Source organism: Caloenas nicobarica, chromosome Z, assembly GCF_036013445.1.
Source record: "Caloenas nicobarica isolate bCalNic1 chromosome Z, bCalNic1.hap1, whole genome shotgun sequence".
Taxonomy (NCBI): domain Eukaryota; kingdom Metazoa; phylum Chordata; class Aves; order Columbiformes; family Columbidae; genus Caloenas; species Caloenas nicobarica.
The window spans coordinates 68,033,013-68,052,988 of record NC_088284.1 but is presented as its reverse complement, the minus strand read 5'-3'; the positions used below and the strand labels follow the sequence as shown (position 1 = coordinate 68,052,988).

At 38.6% G+C, this 19,976-nt stretch overlaps 1 protein-coding gene across 5 annotated transcripts in view; it reads right to left on the bottom strand.

The window, feature by feature from the left end:
* BDP1 (B double prime 1, subunit of RNA polymerase III transcription initiation factor IIIB) overlaps positions 1-19,976 on the bottom strand; it is a 56,103-nt gene that overhangs the window by 4,800 nt on the left and 31,327 nt on the right. For 4 of the 5 annotated variants that reach the window (XM_065656616.1, XM_065656618.1, XM_065656617.1 and 1 more), the window contains exons 25-39: positions 19,544-19,728; positions 18,425-18,641; positions 17,179-17,396; positions 15,812-16,208; positions 12,510-12,626; positions 12,184-12,220; positions 10,285-10,368; positions 9,420-9,651; positions 7,966-8,123; positions 7,180-7,321; positions 6,410-6,596; positions 5,176-5,233; positions 3,468-3,657; positions 2,052-2,268; positions 274-316 (exon numbers count right to left, since the gene is read on the bottom strand). In XM_065656616.1, coding sequence (XP_065512688.1) covers positions 274-316; positions 2,052-2,268; positions 3,468-3,657; positions 5,176-5,233; positions 6,410-6,596; positions 7,180-7,321; positions 7,966-8,123; positions 9,420-9,651; positions 10,285-10,368; positions 12,184-12,220; positions 12,510-12,626; positions 15,812-16,208; positions 17,179-17,396; positions 18,425-18,641; positions 19,544-19,728 — 2,482 coding nt within the window. The remainder of the gene's footprint in view (positions 1-273; positions 317-2,051; positions 2,269-3,467; positions 3,658-5,175; positions 5,234-6,409; positions 6,597-7,179; positions 7,322-7,965; positions 8,124-9,419; positions 9,652-10,284; positions 10,369-12,183; positions 12,221-12,509; positions 12,627-15,811; positions 16,209-17,178; positions 17,397-18,424; positions 18,642-19,543; positions 19,729-19,976) is intronic. The other variant, XM_065656620.1, reaches the window with a different exon arrangement.

Here is a 19,976-nt window from a genome sequence, read left to right as displayed (position 1 = left end):
AAAACCTGCCCAAATTTCACAAATAGACTAGCTACAGCAATATTTTTAGAACCATTATTAAATTAACAGCCAGTTATGTAATCCAACACATCTAGTTTATAGCAGAAAACATGGTATGGAAGTATTAGGATATTACCAGGAAAATTTTTTTCTATTTTTATGTTAGATAGCCTCAGACAGGACTATTCAGCACAATGACAACCAGTATTAAACTGTCATGTATTAAGCATTTACATTCATTATACTTTGTTTTACAAGTTTAAGTTTACCTACCAGAAGCTATCTTTGGAGTATTTGTGGATTTAACTGAACCACCCTGTATTTAAAAAAAGAAAAAAAGAAATTATCTCTCTCAATATAGAAGAGACAATTAAAGTTGATAAAGTCACAGAATCACAGAATATGACGGATTGGAAGGGACCTCAAAAGATCATCTAGTCCAATTCCCCTGCTGGAGCAGGAACACCCAGATGAGGTTACACAGGAAGGCGTCCAGGCGGGTTTTGAATGTCTCCAGAGAAGGAGACTCCACAACGCCCCTGGGCAGCCTGTTCCAGTGTTCTGTCACCCTCACTGAGAAGAAGTTTCTTCTCATATTTAAGTGGAACCTCTCGTGTTCCAGTTTGCATCCATTACCCCTTGTCTTACCATTGGTTGTCACTGAGAAGAGCCTGGCTCCATCCTCCTGACACTCACCCTTTACGTATTTCTAAACACTAATGAGGTCACCCCTCAGTCTCCTCTTCTCCAAGCTAAAGAGACCCAGCTCCCTCAGCCTTTCCTCATACGGAAGATGCTCCACTCCCTTCATCATCTTTGTGGCTCTGCGCTGGACTCTCTCCAGCAGTTCCCTGTCCTTTTTGAACTGAGAGGCCCAGAAAGGGACACAATATTCCAGATGTAGTCTCACCAGCGCAGAGTAGAGGGGAAGGAGAACCTCTCTCAACCTACTAACCACCTCCTTCTAATCCACCCCAGGATGCCATTGGCCTTCTTGGCCACAAGGGCACAGTGCTGGCTCATGGTCATCCTGCTGTCCACCAGGACCCCCAGGGCCCTTTCCCCTACACTGCTCTCTAACAGGTCATTCCCCAACTTATACTGGAACCTGGGGGAACCTCCTGCCCAGATGCAAGACTCCACATTTTCCCTTGTTATATTTCATTAAATTTTTCCCTGCCCAATTCTCCAGCCTGTCCAGATCTCGCTGGATGGCAGCACAGCCTTGTGGCTTGTCAGCCACTCCTCCCAGTTTGGTGTAATCAGCAAACTTGCTGATAGTACACTCTATTCCCTCACACGTGTACAGTTCTAAGAACAGAAGTGATATAGAAGACAACATCTTCAGTACAGTATAATTCATCACTTATCTCCTCAGCAGGCTTTTCCAGGTGTTCTTATGACAAATGACTCAAGACAAGGATGTCAAGATGAGAGATCAAAGAAGGAAGAGGATTGTTATGCAGTCCTTCCTAGAAAAGCTCTACACTACACAATCTTAGCCTACTCACAAAAATCAGTGGTAGTCACTGCCACAAGCTTGGTCATAAAGCATAGAGGGAAGCTGGAAACAGGCTGGCCAGTTTTTATTCAAAGCTGGTTCTTTTAAACTAATACTCCATACGTTAAAAAATGGTAGGAACATATCTAATAACCTCATGTAACAGAGACCATGAGGAATCATAACATTGTACAGTGAACCTAAACCATCTGCTAATCATCCAATATATATCCAGACTTTCCCCTCCTGCAATGTCATTGCCAGAAAGGCCGTGGTGAAAGAAGCAAATAATAAATATTATCAGTTTGCCTACTAAGAATCCTAATAAAAAATACCGGAGAGCCTACAGATTCTCCAGAAAATTCATACTAACTCAACAGCCCCAAAACTGTTGCAGAATTCAAAATAAAAAGCAATCTATGGGTGTCGATTTTCATTTTAAGTTGTACAGACAGTACATTTTTCAGCAAACGACACCATTAAACAATAAACATAATTAAAATGCCTCAACACTATGCCTAAAGAATCACTTACCAAATTACAGTCTTACCTGACATGTGGTTTCCAAGTTACTTTCCACTACAACAGTAGACAGAGTTTTCTTGGCAGAAGGAAAATCATTCCCTTCAAGCTCAGCAGCTGACCTTTTCTGAGTTGTCTGCAAATTTGGAGCAGGCTGTACTGATGGACTCTCTAATTGTTTGGCTTCCATACTGCTGTTTAAAGGTGCAGCAAATTCATCAGCTGCAGTTGTCAAGGATCCAATGCTGTTTATATATAAAGTTGTTATTGTGACTGTACAAGAAACCAAACTTTATTTTGTATAACATTTATGTATTAAAATGACAGATAGATCTATGGTGATACTCTTTCTTGCTTAATGTCGATATGAACTTCAAATATGCTATTTACTACCAAAAAATATTTTGCTGTGCTATCTTGAGTTAGAGAATTGAGGTTTTCTAGTCAGAATTGAATCTAGTTACCTTAGAGGCTGTTCTATTTGCACTCCACTTGATATTTTCATAAAATGTAAAAATACGACAACTGATTAACTGCCCTAGAAAATCCTAAAGTTCAGTATTACTTCTATGTGCAGTTGGGTTTTTTCCTCCCAAACTGACCAGGAGATTTAGTTCAACTGTAATGCTGAAAAAACAATTTTGTTACATTGCATTGAGTACTTCTTGTAAAAGAAACTCAATCCCCTTTGTACTGCAGTACTGCAAAACAGCTATTATTCTCTTCAGTAATTAATTTGTTTGCTTTTTCAGATCTTCTACCTTTTGAACATGACACAAACTCAAGAGAACGGTATCTGAATTTATGTCCACTGTTTATTGTGTTCTCTCTACACTAAAAATTTGGAAAAGCAATTAATAACTAATTTACAGAACTGCTAAACTACTGTAAAAATGCAAAAATGCTTAGATTTTTCATTTTAAGTACTTCTCATTCTAAGTATCCAAGGTAGAATAGACTCAAGCTGGACAAATGACTGCTACTAAAAAGGAAGACTTGCTCTAAAGCAGGGATGTCAAACTCATTTTCACTGGGGGCCGCATCAGCCTTGCAGTTGCCTTCAAAGGGCCAAATGTAATTTTAGGACTGTATAAATGTAAGAGTATATACGGTCCTAAAATTACATTCAGCCCTCTGAAGGCAACCGTGAGACTGATGCAGCCCCCAGTGAAAATTAATTTGATGCCCCTGCTCTAAAGGATAAATCCGAATTAAGGCTGACACCAAAATCCCAGCTAACTGAAACGCTAGCTTAAAACCACTGATGAGATCTTTCTCAAGTCTGGTTAGAGCCCTTTTCACTTTCTTAATTCTCTGACCAGTCTGCCAAAATTATTTCCTCTTGGATTTCTTCTTTTGAGAAGTTCTAATCTGTTATGTACATTCAGGGAATAATCAAGGTTCACAAGAAGTGTTTCACTTCGTTCAAAAATAAAGCATTTACCTTTCCACTTCAGTCACACTTGCTTCGCTTGCATTTATTGGGCTGATAAGTATTGGGGCTGGTAGTAATGGTTCTGAGGCTTGCTCCAGCAAAGCAGATATATCAAACTCTTTTGAGTCAGCTGGGATTTCCACCAACGTTAAAATGAATGTCTGTTCCTCCTCTGGACATCTATGATCATTGTTCGCTACTATAATTTTTTCAGGGAAATATAGAAATAACAAAAATCTGTTATTTGCATTTGAAATTACGCAGTTCTCTCCCTCACATAATTAAATTTTAGGCATTCATTTCTGCATGGAAAAAGGCATTGAGGATATTCTTGAGACAATATGCTTCCTTTCTTCTTAGATGGGATACGCATTGTCACCCCCTGGAGCCTATCCATTGCAGTGGAGTCCTGATTACCACTCAGAATGAAGAATATTAAAAATGCCTAGTAGCAATGGAGCCTTTTAAATGGGTGTTCTACTATTAAAAACCATTTGCAGTTTAATTAAACTTGTGTAATGGTGGTCAAATGGCCATTTGTCTTTAATTGCAACTGTCAGGTATCAAGAGTTATTTCTTTAAATGGCAGGTGTCTGCTGTTTTGACGGTAAACATAAGGATTTTTCCCCTCACTGCGGACTTGCAGAAGAGGACCTGAGAAATATAGTCTTGAATTTAATAAATGAAAAATATAAATAATTTAGTCAAACGGGCATTAACAGATAACTGCCAACTGCCATTCATTAGAATGAATTTAAGGAGAACATTTGCGAAGTTTTCAAAAGATGGAAAACAACAGTGCTGTTCCATTACTTAAGGCAGCTCTCATTCTTAATGATGTAAAGCTGCTGTTATTCCAACCCTAACCCACTTTTGTTCTTTATCTAATTAAAGATGATTTAAGATGCTCTGTCCCAAGATTATTGGGAGCGCAACAACAGATGTCTAAGTAGAAGTATTGGCCCTTTCTTTTGCACATGCTCAGGAGTTACAACTTTGGATGGCTGTTTCTGTGTAAAGTAAGTATTCTGGGCTTCTGACACACCGATTTTCCCGTACCTTGGACAAGTATTGGTCACAAACCAGCTCTGTTGCAATTTGTTTTAGGGAAAAGCAGCCATCATCTTTATACCTTTCATGACATCTAATCAGTTAGGAGTTAATCTGCTGACTCACTACAGCTAAAGAAAGTCTGGTTGTCTTCCTTTTTCTCTTCCCCTCTTCTCCCTTCTCCCCCGCTTCACACTTGGGACAGTCCAGCCCTCCCACTCTCACAGATCCGAGACTGGCATTCACTTGACAACTTTATCAGCCACTGTAGCTCACTAAGCCAGTGGAAAACTACACATTCTCTCCCTTTGTCATATTCGACTTTTGAAGGATGACTCAGAGGCTCATAAAGGTCTCTAACAAGTGCTAAACCTAGCACGAGAGAAGCGCCAGGAGCTCATAGCAGGGAGGAGAGAGCAAGTTTCCCTTCCACTGATATTGAACCAGGTGCCATTCAAAAAGTTCCAAAGTCTAATTTGTGTTAATGAAATGTAATAAGAGGCTAGGGAGGGCCATGGTACTGTGCTGTGTGTCATTATTTTTGTTACTGAAATAGACTGATTAATCATGTCAATGAAAACATTTTAATTTTTTTTATTCATCTTTGCCTAACCGCAAGATACACAAGTGTTGGCTTTTGCTAACTTAGAACATTAGCACATTATACCTGAAGTCTCTTCTGTGCTGCTTACACATTGTTGAGAATCCTGAGCACAAGCTTCCTTCTAGAAATAACACATTTGAAATAAAACAAGTTAATAAATCTGAGAAATAACTCTAGAAAACAGGAAAGAAACAAAGCATGTCAAATGCTGAAGAGTCAAAAAAAATTTAATGACATCATCATAATTGCATTTTGTCAGCTTTTTCTTCTAGCTGTTCTAGGTTGAAGGATATTAGCCTGACATGGACAGGAAACACTTGGGTAATATAAAATTTATATGCAGCTTGTTGTCTGTATCGATGGTATGTCAAAATAAATTTATACTTCCTACAGCACAACTCTGTCAGAGATGACTCACACAATAAATTGTTCAGTGGCATTAAGAACACAAATTCCCCCAACCATTACAAAACCACTGAGTGGCAAAGAAAAACATCAAGCTCTGCAACTCATCTATCCCTTCCCTTTTATGGCATAGACCTTGGATAAACTCCATGGCATGTTGCCTTTTCTCACACTTTCTGCCAGTCCTATAAGAGCCAAATCATTCTTGTACCTTGTTCTAAGTGGAGAAACAAGCTACTACACATCAGCTCTTCCCCTGTAACTGCATGTACATTGATCTCAGGCAATACCAGAAAACCTGAGGGAACTGAGAATAAACCTTTCTCTCATGAAGAAATAAGATACTTCTCATTTAGACTAGAAGAGGGATACACAAAGCACCACAAAGAACTGGGTGTGAAAAACATACTGTTTCTCCACGATCATACACATGTAAAACTCTTAATTAAGTTTTGAAATAAACAGAAAAGATCATAGCAAAGGATGAAGTTTGTTTTAAACAAAGCAAATGAAGATGACAATGAAAATGCTGTGCCCAGCAGTGACATTTCAACTTAATATTATTTTAAACAAATGTAACAGTAAGAGGCCAGACTGAATAAATACTTTAGTCCTGGGTAACATCTTCCATCAAAACTCTTTAAAAAATTGCTCAAAATTTTGCTAATATATATATAACTTATTGCTGAAATGCTATAAACTGAGGCTTGCAAAGATTAAGTTTGCGTGAAAGATTAAGTTTGGTTATGCCTTTGCAAAAACAAAAGTTTCCTTCACTGGCTGAAGTATCAGGTCTTTAAAATGGGTGAGTACATTTGCACTGAAACCCTCTTCCTTCACAGAATTTCAGAAACTGGGCACTTCTAGACTGTTATTAAATTAAGTTCTTTACCTGAGTAAGGTTGATTGTGCATATATTGTGCTCAGGAGGACAAGGATTTGGCTCAGCAAGTCCATCCACAGAACTTTGATTTGGATGATTCTCTACTCCAAGGTGAGATTTTCCAGGTTTTGGTGATGCAGTTACAGGTCTTAAATCTCCTGAATTTTCACAAGCCTCTCTAGTATTGTTTTCTGTTCTGTAAGGTATATATATAGTTAATTTGAAACCAACTGAAGACACTCTGTGCATGGGGTAAATTCTGTACAATTATTTATTTAATATGACGCTTACGTAGTTACAGAGAAACAGGATACCAGTTTAAAAACAATATCATTCTACTAAACAAAATGCATAATCTTTGAACACGTCTACACAAAGTATTTCAGGAAAAAGCTCCCTAACACCACTGATTGACACTTTACTACTAAAAGCATGACCAAGCAGATCGCCTTACAAGCTCATTAACATTTCTAAATTGGTCAAGTCCTTAACATTCCTTTCAGAAACAGTTTCATGAGAGACAGTTAAGCACCACGGTGGTTATTAAGTTCTGAAACAGCAAATATAAGTTAATGTTTACCTCCAAAAGCTGTAGGACAACATGCAAGAGAGACAAACCTTAAAAATAAATGTCTAAACTGTACACTCATGTGCATAAACACACACAATATCTGTAAGCCCACTGTTTCCATCACAGATGCATACTACACATGCACTTCAGCTGTGTATTTTAAGAGATTTTAAGAATAAACACAGTATTAACTGATGATTCTTCCTACCTCTCAGTTTTGTCTACTTGCTTGATAAGTTCTGTACTTGTAGTTGTGACATCATGAAAAACTGAAGAATCACCTGCAGCTGGTCTGACCAGTTCTAGTTCCACCTTCTGCATTTCTGCAGTACCTCTCAGGGTTGTTGACTCTAAGATATATAAGAATAAAAAGTATTTTTAGTGTGTGTGTGTGTATGTGTATATACATATGCATATTACTTTTACATATAAACTTTCATATATTAAAATGTGTATCTATGGTATATGTGTATATATAAACATACTACAAAATTATTAACAATTCTGCAGTATACTTACTTCTTATATAAATGAGACATATACACATATCTCATCTTGCCTTCGGTATGTTGTGCATTTTGCAAGTGATATGGAGTTTGGAGACCACCTTTTTTTCTAACTGCGTTAAGAATATAGAAACAATTCTGTATGTTTCCCCTTCTGTTTTTAACAGAAGGGAAAGACTAATAATAGAAGAAAGTACATTGTATTGTACTGTATTTCTGTGTCAGTCCAGTAATTTAAGGACTTTCCAGGTAATTTAAGACCTGCACAAAAAATCTGCTATCCAGATTTCATTTAATTTTATACTGAAAGGTACACTTATGTATAAAACTATACCATAAATGCATACCCTCTGTCACAGTGGTGATGCATCATTTGTGAATAGTAATAGAAAGTGAAGGCTACTTTCAGCTTAGTTTCATTTCATAAAGAGATGTGAAAACATCAGAATAAACCATTTTCAGAAGCCTAGGATAAGAAACGGGCTTACCACTTTGAACTTGCTCTGGTTGTTCCACAAGTATGTTTGTATTAAGTGACTTCTGAATTATGTTTTCATTGGATCTCAATACTGACAAGTCAGGCTCAGGCCTCAGGAGCCTGCTGCTTGTCAGTCTCATACTATTCACCGTAGGCAAAGAGCTATCACTGCAAGTAAAAACAAAAAATGCCATCAATATAGTTCTCAATTTTTGACAGTTGTGATGTTAAATTAGTACTTCCAGCAAAGATCACTGTGCAGAGGAGAGATAAGAGATATGGAGTAGATGAGATGATGAAGAGCTGTAATACAGGCTGCAGCTGGCAGAGGAGACAGAAGACTATTTCACAGAACAAAAAATAAATATCATCTCAGAATCGGAACTGGCAGGCATACTGCAAACTAGGATGTTCCCTACCTACAGCAAAAAATGAATAATTGAAATATTTTTAAAACATGAGAAGATCAGAAATCTAACATTGATCACATGGTAGTAAGTTCTGGTTAATAATATAATAAAAGAACCACTTGACTGAAAGTAAAATATCTTTGATTATCATTTTTCAGAGGAGTATAATCTGATAGTTTAAGTAATCAACAAGTTAAATAGGTTTTCAAATAATACAACATGATGACCAGCAGATTTTTTCTGCGAAGGTGTTTAATCAAGCTGTTTCAACATTCACAAGTGCTTGAAGAAAATAAAAAACATCAAGCATTAAAAAAAAACCACAGAAGATGAACTGGTTCCTTGACATTCCTTTGCTCTAAGTCTTTGATCTACATCCCACAGCAACAGTGACACTTAAGCAATTTGCCTGATGCTGATTAGCTGTAAAGTACTTTGGGAAAATAAGCTTGGTTATTAGCAGGGATCCACACCAACTAAGTTCAAATATTCTCTTCTTGCCCACCAGGGTAAACCTAATTTCAGGAATGAAGAACAAGGTCTATATCCCCAAAATTACTCTTCTCTTCAGTGATCAATGACAGAACCCAAAGGAATGGCAGGAAGATGTGCCAGGGGAGGTTTAGGTTGGACATTAGGAAAAGGTTCTTCCCCCAGAGGCTGGTGGACACTGGAACAGGCTCCCCAGGGAGGTGTCACGGCCCCAAGCCTGGCGGTGTTCAAGAAGAGACTGGACAATGCCCTCAGACACATGGTGTGAACTGTGGGGTTGTCCTATGCAGGGACAGGAGCTGGACTTGATGATCTTTGTGGGTCCTTTCCAGCTCAGGACATTCTACGATTCTATGATTCAAAATCATATACCAACACCTCATAAAAGTCGTAAGAAAGAGACAAGAGGGGTTTCCAGATTACATATCAAATTACATAAACTGAGAAACCTTCACTAAAGCAAGACTACTTGCAATTCCACAAAAACGCCAGAAAGAATGTAGCAAAAGTAAGCAGTGTCAGAGGATCTCTCTCCCTAAAGAAAATTAAGTAGTAATTTAACCTGGTATCTGTAGTATTTTTCTCAGAATATTCTTCGACACCTATTCTTGTGCCAGTGCTTTGATCTTCTACATGAATGTTGCTTCCATCTTCAGAAGGGATCAATTCCTTGGTAGAAGTGTCTGAAGAAAGTAAATACTGACTAGGTGTTCTATTTTGTCTGGAGTAGGCACGGGTTACAAGGTTACTGGCTGTATCCAGCTCATCTTGAGCAGGTAATGTTTGTGTCCATTCTGGTTAGAACAATAAACAGAATAGAAAAGCGTAACTTAAGACTCATGTTTGGAATGTAAATAGAGCTATTTTACAGATGTCAACTTCAAACCTCATTTTAAAAGTCTACATTCTCCAAAGATGCAAATTTAAATTCCAGGTAAATGCAGTCATAAGATCACACTTTTGATAGTAAGAATGCAGAAACTAACAACCAACCAACGAAAGCAGACAAAAAATTCTAAATAAAAGTCTACCAAAAACTAGACTAAAAACAGAGAATTTCAGGTTGCAGCTAGTTAGGTTGGAAAAGCTATGTTTCAGGTTAAAGGTATTAAAAGACTGCTGATAGTTATGGTCATTTAGGCCTGATTCCTTTCTTTTGTCCAATTTATGTGACCAGATTAATTCTCACAGGTCTCAAACAACTTTCTAGCATAGTGATGCAGTTGGCAGTATCCAGTAAGGTGCCTTACTTTTTCCCAGCCAACCTGCATTGCCTAGTCTCAACATGCATTACAAATTAACAGGTCTAAAAGCATAAAAGACTCTTGAAAGCAGCTTGTGGAAAAGCTTTGCAGCCACTGCTCCATCTCTCCTTGGGTGGGCCCAAAAAGCAGAAGCAAGGCTTTGTCCCACAAATCAGATCTTACCTTCGCTGCTTGTTTTTAACTGGAACATTGGATCACCCATTGCGAGTAAAGTCATGGCAGCTTCAGTGCTTCCATCATTAATTCCTGTAAAGTTGTTCACACATATTAAAAATCACAAGCACGTTAACCAGAAACCCATTTATCCATATTCAAAAAGCATTTGAAACTACCAATCAATATAGTGAAGTATGTATTTTAAAAATTTTTGCCATTCATGGATAAAGACGCTTGTAGACAGACAGCAATTCTCATTCACTAAATTCAAACTATTGTTAAAAACACTGATCAGCAACATTATTCCCTTTAACGGTGTACTGGGTACAGGTGGCAAGGTTCTGGCAGCAAGGGGGCTGCCCTGCACACAGTAGTTTCCAGCTGACCCACCACAAGACACAGCTGATCCTCTCAGCCAAGATAGTGGCACCTTTGGGAAACATATTTAGGAAAGGGAAAAATGTTGCATAGCAGTGAAGAGTGAGTGAAAAAGTGTCATAAACAACCCTGCAAACACCAAGGTCGGTAAGGAAGGAGAGGGAGAAGGTGCTCCATGCTTGGGAGTAGAGATTCCCCTGCAACCTGTGGAGACCTTGATGGAGCAGGTAAATATTCTCTGAAGAAACTGCACCCAGTAGAGGATCCATGGTCGGGCAGACTTATCCTGAAGGACTATACCCCATAGGAAGGACCACACAGTGGAGCAGTTTGTGAAGGACTGTATCCCATGGGAAGGGCCCCACGCTGGAGCAAGGAAAGAACGTGAGCACATAGAAGTACCAGAGATGAAGCGTTAGGAACTGACTGCAATTCCCATCCCTCTGCACCACTTGAGGGGAGGTGGCAGAGGAGTGTGGGAAATGAGGGTGTGATGTTGAGCCTAAGAAGGCACAGAGGGGAAGGTATTTTAGGTTTTGTCTTTGTTTCTCACCATCCTACTCTTATTTTATTCAGCAATAGATTAGATTAGTTGGGAAGTGATCTTGTCTTTATCTCAACCCATGAGATTTTCCATTTTATTTTTACCCCTCATCCTGTTGAGGCAGAGGAGTGGCAGAGCGGCTGCGTGGGCATCTTGCAGCTGGCCAAAGTCAACTCACCACAAATGGAAAAGAAGGAGGTAACAGTTTAATCACAGAAATCCATAACCTGTAAGGTTGACCCATACCCCATTTTAGACTCCTGATCCCTAATCTCTACGCTGAACATATCCCTTTGCCTGTCACTAACTGATTATATCAAACAAAACATTTCCATCCTCCAAAGCTATTGTACTGAAATAAATCAAAAGAACAAAGTAGACTTGCCCTCCTTCAACTAAGACAGTATCCCACTCAATTTCCAGTGATTCCTAGGAAAATGTATTGAGAATGTATCTAAATTTAAAAGTGAAAGGTATTCTAAAAATTATTTGATCTGCAAGAGATTGTAACATACCTCACATGGAAAGAATATTTGCCCCTGGAAGACTGTGATCACAGTGTAACACATACTATTTTAATAGTTTAGCCTATTAAAGTCAGAGACCACAGACATGACAAAGCTATGAATCTGCCCACTCTTTGTATTACTCAGTCACACATCAAATAAGCCGCAAGTAACACCTGCAAAATTTCCTCTTCTCATGGTACAACTAACTACAGCATGGGAAAGTGATAGGTGGGACACACAAAAGGCACATTCTGACCCTGGGAAACAGAACCTTGCAGTGCTTTGTTGCCCTACTTGTTAGAAAACAGTAAGAAAAATGGTTTAAATCTCATCCAAGACACAAAAGCATCCAATCTCTCATGAGCAGGCTTTTAAATAAGATGCACAAACCTCCAAACTTCCAGCAAGAATACCTACATATTGGTAGCAATTTAAGGATAGGGAAAGATGTCAACAAGATTGTTTCATATCTACCTTTGTCTACCTCTGGATTTTCATGTACAGTTGTTTCCTGAAATAAAAAGAAAAACAATATCAAAGTTCTATATAAAATGAGTCCATAATTTTAATGTTTACAGGTAAATTCTCTGCCTAAAGCTTACCATAGCTTTGAAAGGTTATTTTAAAGGCTGACAATATCTACTTACATTGTTTTCTCATAGCTGTGTCCCTCATATCTGTGTGGGATGGGTAAGAGTCTATTAAGCTATACTGTTACAAGCAGACATGGCAACCAGACACTGTTCAAGTGGCTTTATATGTGCTATGAAATAAACAAACAAAAAAAGAGACATTCTTACAGCTGCTGAGGTGCTTACTATTTCCTCCCTCTGTACCACTGGCTGGACAGAAGCATGAGAGAGACTTTGAACATCAGTAGCCACCTGCACATCTGGTATATTCAGAGGTATTTCCAGCTGTAAAAATAATTGGAAAAGGCTTTTAGCTCATAAGCCTCAAAACAAAATCTGTCAAATGCAAATTTTTATAAACAATATATACTTATGAGATCTTGAACATTTAGTGGGATCTTTCCCAAAAATCAAGTGTTATACTATATACCTTCAGATTTAAGGTGGTAGTAGTTGTATGAACTGGAGGCAGAAATGAACTGACCGGAAGCATCAGACAACCTAAGACTTTGTCTCTAGTTGCTTTTTACTCCATCAAACTAAGTTATGTGGCTAAGATCTTTCACAGTGGCCGTCTATCTCAAATGCATTTTGTTAGTTTTCACACTTTTTTCTGCCTTTTAAGTCCTTACAAAAGAAAAAACAGGTCAGCCTTTTTCCGAAGTAAGACTAGGGAACACACCCCACCCCTCCAAGACACCCATCTACCATTTTACCCATAATTTGTTTTTTCTTCTTTAATATCATCTTTTCACTGAGAACTTCAGACATCTGACATTTTCAGAAACATTAACTTGAAATTTGGCAGAAAGGTTACAATATTTCCAGTGAATTTCTTATGAAAAACACTCCACAATCTGGTGGCTTCCAATGGCTTGCATTTTCACAGATACTTTCCACTGAGCTATTTAAATTTTACAACAGCTGAGTCCTCAAGTATCTAATCATATCCTTTACTAGTCCCCATGGCTCCCGTGTGCTAAACAAGGGAACTTGTTGTTGTGGTTTAACCTGAGCTAGCAATCATAACCACTTTACCTGCTCGCTCACGCCCCATCCTGACACCCAAATAGGGGAGAGAATCAAAAAGGGAGAAACATGTGGATTGAGATAAACGTAGTTTAATAAAATAACAACATAATACTAATATACCACTACTACTGTACATATATATAGTGGAAAATAGAATCTTAAGTAAAAGATACTCAATGCAATTTTTCATGAATTCCATCTGCACCGAGCACCCAGTCCCAGGAAGAGAGAGAACCCTGGTGCTGAACAGTCGATCCGGGGAGAAAAGAGAAAAAAGGCAGAAAGGCCCAAAGGTTGACTGCAAAACAGCAGAATGGCAAAAGGAGGAACTACAGGAACCCTGGAATGGAACTCAGCCAAAATGGAGCAGAACCAGAATAGGTGTCCATCTCTCTAGCCAGAAAACCCGACTCTCCTTACATATGAAGAATGACAGTAATGGCACGGAATATTCTCATTGTTCAGTCTGGATGTCAGTTGAGGTCTGCCTCACCTGTGTGCCCCTTTCTAGCTGCCTCGCATTTGGAGGCACATCACTGAGATAAGACAGGTTAGAAGGGATAAAAAAAAAAAAGCAAAGTCGTTATGTTGAATGGAAAAAAACAGAAAAACATCTACATCTTTGAGCACAATTCCTTTCAAGGCCTTGAACAGAGTTCACTGTTAACAAACCCCAACACTTCCCTGATGACAAAAAAAAGTATGCCATTGCCTTTCTAGTGACTGGTCTATGCAGATATATCAAGTCTTGCTACAGTCTTACAGTCTTAGGTTTTATTCTAAAAACACAGGCCTGCACTCTAGGCTTAAAGTTTCCAACTCTACAAATGGTCCTTGTAAGATCCAAAACACACACTTTTTGAAAAAAATTGACAAATATGTAGATAGTCTTCTCACTGACAGCAACAGGGACTGAGGCCCATGGATCTGCCCATGACAGAGCAGGAACATCCATGCAACCCACGGAGGACCCAGGCTGGAGCACGGGCAAGGAGTGGAGTCCATGGCAACAAACTCTACAGCCTGAACCAAAGGGACAAAGCCTGGAGGTTTCAATGGATATAAGTTTAAACTTTTTTTTTTAACCCATTATTTAAGATATATGCTACAGTAAGTACTACAGTAAGAACAACATGAATTGAGGGAAGACAAGCCTTATAAGAAACCAGGCAAGTGCAGTGGTGACCAACTTGAGCTGGCTTTGGTGCCCAAAAACTCAACACAACATGCTGCCTCTCCTAGGCAACCGCATAAGATGTGTAGCCCAAGGCATGGACTAAATAACTGAAAGAACATCTGATGGACATTTTAAGGAGGTGGCTCACAGACCAAGGGATTATCCATGTATATACCACAGGACAGCAAGAGAAATTGGGGTTAATAAGGATGTAACGGATAGTGCAGAACCTCAGCATGACATGAATGGTATGAAATAAAGAATGATGATTGTACTGGGCATGGCTGGGAGGAAGTTAATTTTCTTCATAGCAGCCCACACGGTGCTGTGTTTTGGATTTATGACTACAACAGTGTTGGTAACGCATCAGTGTTTTTGCTCTTGCTGAACAGTGCTTGCACAATGTCAAAGCTTCTGGTTTTGTACTCTTTGGCCCAGCAAGTAAGCTAGGGGTAGGCAAGAGGGAGGGAGAACACACAGCTGAGACAGCTGACCCAAGATGAACAAAGGGATATTCTGTATCATATAGTGGTGTGCTCAGCAATAAAAGCTTGGGGAAAGCAGGAGGAAAAGGAGGTCATTTGTGACCATGGCATTTGTCTTCCAGAGTAACTCTCCACTCGCAGGTCACTTCCTGGAAACCAAGGCATTAGCCTGTGTAAAAGTAGTGAATAAATTCCTTATTTTGTTTTGCTTTCAAATGCAGCTTTTGCTTCACCTGTTGAACTGTCCTTAAATCAATCCATAAGTCTTCTTACCTTCTCTTTATTTTCGCCTCATCCCACAGGAGAAGGGAGTGAGCAAGCAGCTGTGTCTGTGCCTGGCTGCTTGTCAGGGTCAGCCCAACACACAGTTAAAAGTTCATTGGTAATGGGGACACCACATACAGAAATATCTCCCTCATTTCCTTATTTCGTAACATTCAAATGTAAAACTGAAATGCTCTATTTGACTCATCTCCAGCCTCAAAACATGTAGTGAGCATGGTAGTCTCTGCCCACATTCAATCCCAATAAACAAACTAGTGAGCACCCTGCAGAACTATGCACAGTTTGTAAACATAACTGGACCTTAGACTGACATACTATTTTGTTCAAAACCAAGTACAGGGGCCAAGTAGCATCCCTGCTGCTCTTAACACCATTCTTAACAAACTAAACTAAACTGGGATAAAACCCAAGTAGTTGGAGAAGAAATTAGAATAAAAGTTGTTTAAACAATCAAAACGAAAGTACATAGGAAGAAACTAACTACATGATACCTCTTCCATGGTTTCCTCTATCTCAACAGGAACAGGTTTTGGAGATTGAAGACCTATAGGAACAAACACTGGAGCTTTGTTTATTTCCTCTGGTGTGAAGCATTCTTCTTCATCATCAGGCTCAAAATCATCTGCCTCCTCCTCTTCCTCCTCCTCCTCCTGAGAAGTCCGGAGAGTCACCAAAGTTGTCTTTGAACTTCTGTGCTCCTTCCTAGGTTTCCTTCTACGTGTAGTTTTCAAACTTTTGCCTCTAGTAACACTCAGTTTAACTTCTTGCCTTTGGTTCCCCTTCTCACTGCAATCAGTCTCATATTCAGAGGCAGAAGAAGCAGCAGTTGTTAGCTCTGAGACATGTTTTGACAGCGCTATTCGTTTTGATGACCTTCTGGACTGTTTCCTAAAGTACAGGACAAAGCATGTTTAAAAAACAATGTACATTCCAAAAAAGCTAGTACTACAAGTCAAAACAAATTAAATGAATAAAAAAGGATCCGTGCAAGCAAAAATACAATCTATTTACTTCCTAACGTATAGTGACAAAAATGCATCCACATAACACTTAATCAGAAATCCTAATTACTTCATTAAATAAAATAAATAAATGCACAAAGTACTGACTGTAAATGAGTATTAAGCAGTTCCAGAGTTTTTGAAAGCTGCACAATTAAATTTACAAAACACGGAATTCTTTGATTAGAAAAGGGCTAATTAATTTTCATTTTGAGGGACATGGAAATCATGTGCCTTTTATGTCACAGGAACATTTCCAATTCTCTTTTGCTAAAGCTATACTAGGAGCTCCAAATGATAATACTCTAGTTGATCAGACTAGTGTCTAGAAACTAGAACTGTTTGATGATAACTAATTATCTCCTCCACTTACTCAGACAGCAATTTCTTCAGTAATCGGCTGCTTACTGGTTCCCTCAAAATGATGGGCATGACCATTTCAGGTACCAAAAGTAATGCCACACTTCCTCCCAAAAACATGCTCCTTAGTAAACTCTGGGGAGGGGCAAACAAATAGCAGCAGAGGACACTTCCAGCATGGAGTTTCTGTTTAGGCATAACAGTATGGGTACTTCAAGTCCTCCCCTTCAAAATCAGGAATTCCTGTTGAAACTAAAGGTGGACTCTGGGTTGGGTTGGTAGAAGTGCTGTCTGTGTTCATTTTATGACAGTGCAGGCAGAGTAAGAGACATAGTGATATCTGCATGCATCTGGTAGAGTTCAGGTTGAAGACACAAGGATTGACATCCTGCATGTGCTCACATAACACACTGTAGAACTATGTCTAGTAATCATGGTTTTAAAATGAAAGCCAAAACCAATCAGTTGAGCTTACAAACCAAAATTAGTTGGTTTACCTTGTGAGAATGCCTGAATTTTTTTCCTGAGAAGCAGAAAGCTGAGAATCATCTTCTTGTTCTACTTGACTCTCACTCTCTGATGGTATCTCTGGAGACTGAAGTCTACTACCCTGCCTTATTCTTTTACAAGATGTTTCTTCAACAGAATCTGTAAAATTGTATTTTCCTGTAGCCTCAGAGAAGGATGCAGCTTCCACTATGTTACTGGAGTTTTGCTGAACAGAGAAGACAATTACTACCATATTAAGTGCCAAACATTTTAAATGGTTTCAGTGACAGATTTAAAAAACTAAGTTTGACGAAACATGTCCAGTTGTTCTCTCTGACATCTTAGTGCATTTTTTCCCATTTTCATTAATTTCGGACTCTATAGTAGTAATGTCATTAGATGGCATGATCTATGATGCCTCAGTTCCCAGTGCTGCTGCTAGTTAGTAGACCAAGGCCATGCTCAACTTATTAAGAGCACCAATCCTTCAGAAGCTGGAAAAATAAATAATTTTCTAAAATTACCTATTAATTTAAATGACAATTCGAGGGAAGGGAAATTCTTTTTCTTTTGCCCTCAGAACAAATTAGGAAGAAAAAACTACCATAGTTTACAGAACTGCATTAAGATATTATTCAAAACACACAGACACAAAAGCATATCTCAGAACATAAAAAACATCAAGAAGCACAGTTCTGTCAACTATGGATGCTTGGCTAAAATAATATGTTAACTGAAAGACTTTAGTGATCCATCTCGAAAAAGAGGAATACCAGATAAACTTGATTCAGGTATTGCAACTGTAGACAGAGAAGGAACTGGTCTGGAATAAGTTAGGCCTGTTGAGCGAATTTAAGCAGAAGAAGGTCTGAACTCTGTTCACATGCATTTCAACTTATAAGTATACTTATATGGATTTTAGGTAGTATCTAGTACTACATAGCTGCTTTCATTTCTGTTGTTTAATGAATAACAGATGTTAAATGGTAACAGTGTTGGCATGTATTTATGGTAATGTAGACTTCTGGCCATATAAACTGTAAAACTTAAGACAATAGTGTACATTAGACATTTCCAGTTTTTAGATTCTAAGTCCATTTATTCAGCATCATGTCCAATAGTGAATAAAAAAAAAAAAAAATTACATTAGCCTTTCACAGTCCTATACTGGATTTCTGTGCCATCTATGGTTCTAAGAATTTAAGCACCAGAATTGAGGCATAAATTGGTTTGAAACACATGATCAGCACTTACCATTGATACACTTGCTTTCTCTAACACCAAACACACTTCCGCATTTCTATTCTCAGAATTGTCCTCTTCTCTGTTTTCACATTCTTCAGGATAACCTCTTTTTATAGTAACTCTCATTAGGTTTTGCCTTGGGTTCCGGAGGGGTTCCTTTGCTTGATGCAAAGGTTTTGTATCACTCTGTTTACTTTCTTCTCCAGAACTTAATTTATCATGGGACCTACAAAAATATTTTTCATCTTTTACTTCTCAGGAACTACAAAATACACTCTACAAGTATGGTAGCCCTGCTTGAGCAAGGGTGTTGGACCAGATGACCTCCAGAGGACTCTTCCAACCTCAGCCATGTGATTCTGTGAAATTCTGTCATCACAGAAGCCAAGAAGACTGTAAGGCAAGGCTCTTGTCTTGTCAGCACACAGGCTCTGGGATATGATTTCAACGTAAGTTACGGAAGAGATTTTAACCAAAGGCTCAGAGACAGATGGGAATCAGAACCTAATTTTAGAAAACAGCAAAAGTAAATTGATTTGAGGCTGCTTTGTATCACTTAAGATTGAGCAAAAGGTAGCTTATAACATAACCCAGAATCATTACAAGAAAATTGCTCTATCTGCCTCATATTGAACATACATAAAAATCACCGCCTCCACCAAAGAACAAGGACACTGCATGAATTTCTCCTGCTGGAAGGAGAAAGTGAAGAGATGCAGAATACGTCTACAGCAGCAAGCTCGTTTTATGTTGCTCTACCTGTCACTTCTCAATTATAAGTCAGCGCAAATAACATCGCTCAGTCTTCCTTTCAAGGGGCTACATTCATTGTGCAGTGTACCCTAAGAATGTTTTACTGAAAAATTCGGACAGCTCAACTCTGATTAATCACTTCTACTCTTGCCTGCAAAATACCTTCTAAAAAGGAAAACAGCCTTGAGAAAAAAGGCTGTTAAAAAGTCTTGCCTTACCTAAGGGTGCCACCTAGTGACCTTCACAGCATGTAGCATATAACAACCAGTACACCTCAGAGTCCACACTTCAAAAAGCAAGTACTGTATGAAAGCAACTAGACAAACATACAAAGTTTTTAAAGAGCTTTTATACTTTGTCAACAGGGAACTTTACCTTTCTGTGGTATCCTGAATGCTTCCTATAGCACCTGTAGACGGACGTTCTTGTTCTCCCTTGCTGTGGCAGTTAGGTGATTTTTTAGAGGAACAGCGTGTTTCTGGCTTTTTACTTTTTGGATTTGTGTCTAGATTGTCATTCTTGGCCAAATTTCCCACAAGCAACAATACTTCCATGTCATCCTTAGATTTGAGAAGAAAAAAACCAACAGTATTAGCACAAAATAGCCTGTAAAATAAAGCACTGCAAATTATGATCAAGATGTTAAGCTGAGACAAAACTTTGCTTTAAAACTTTCAAGTAGTTTATGGTACCCATCACTGTTCCTTTAGAGGAGATATTTATCTAATAAAAACAGATACTCTAACCAGTATAGTCTTTTATGAGTAACCACCAAGGAGTTCAGAAGAAAGCCAGGAACAAAAATATG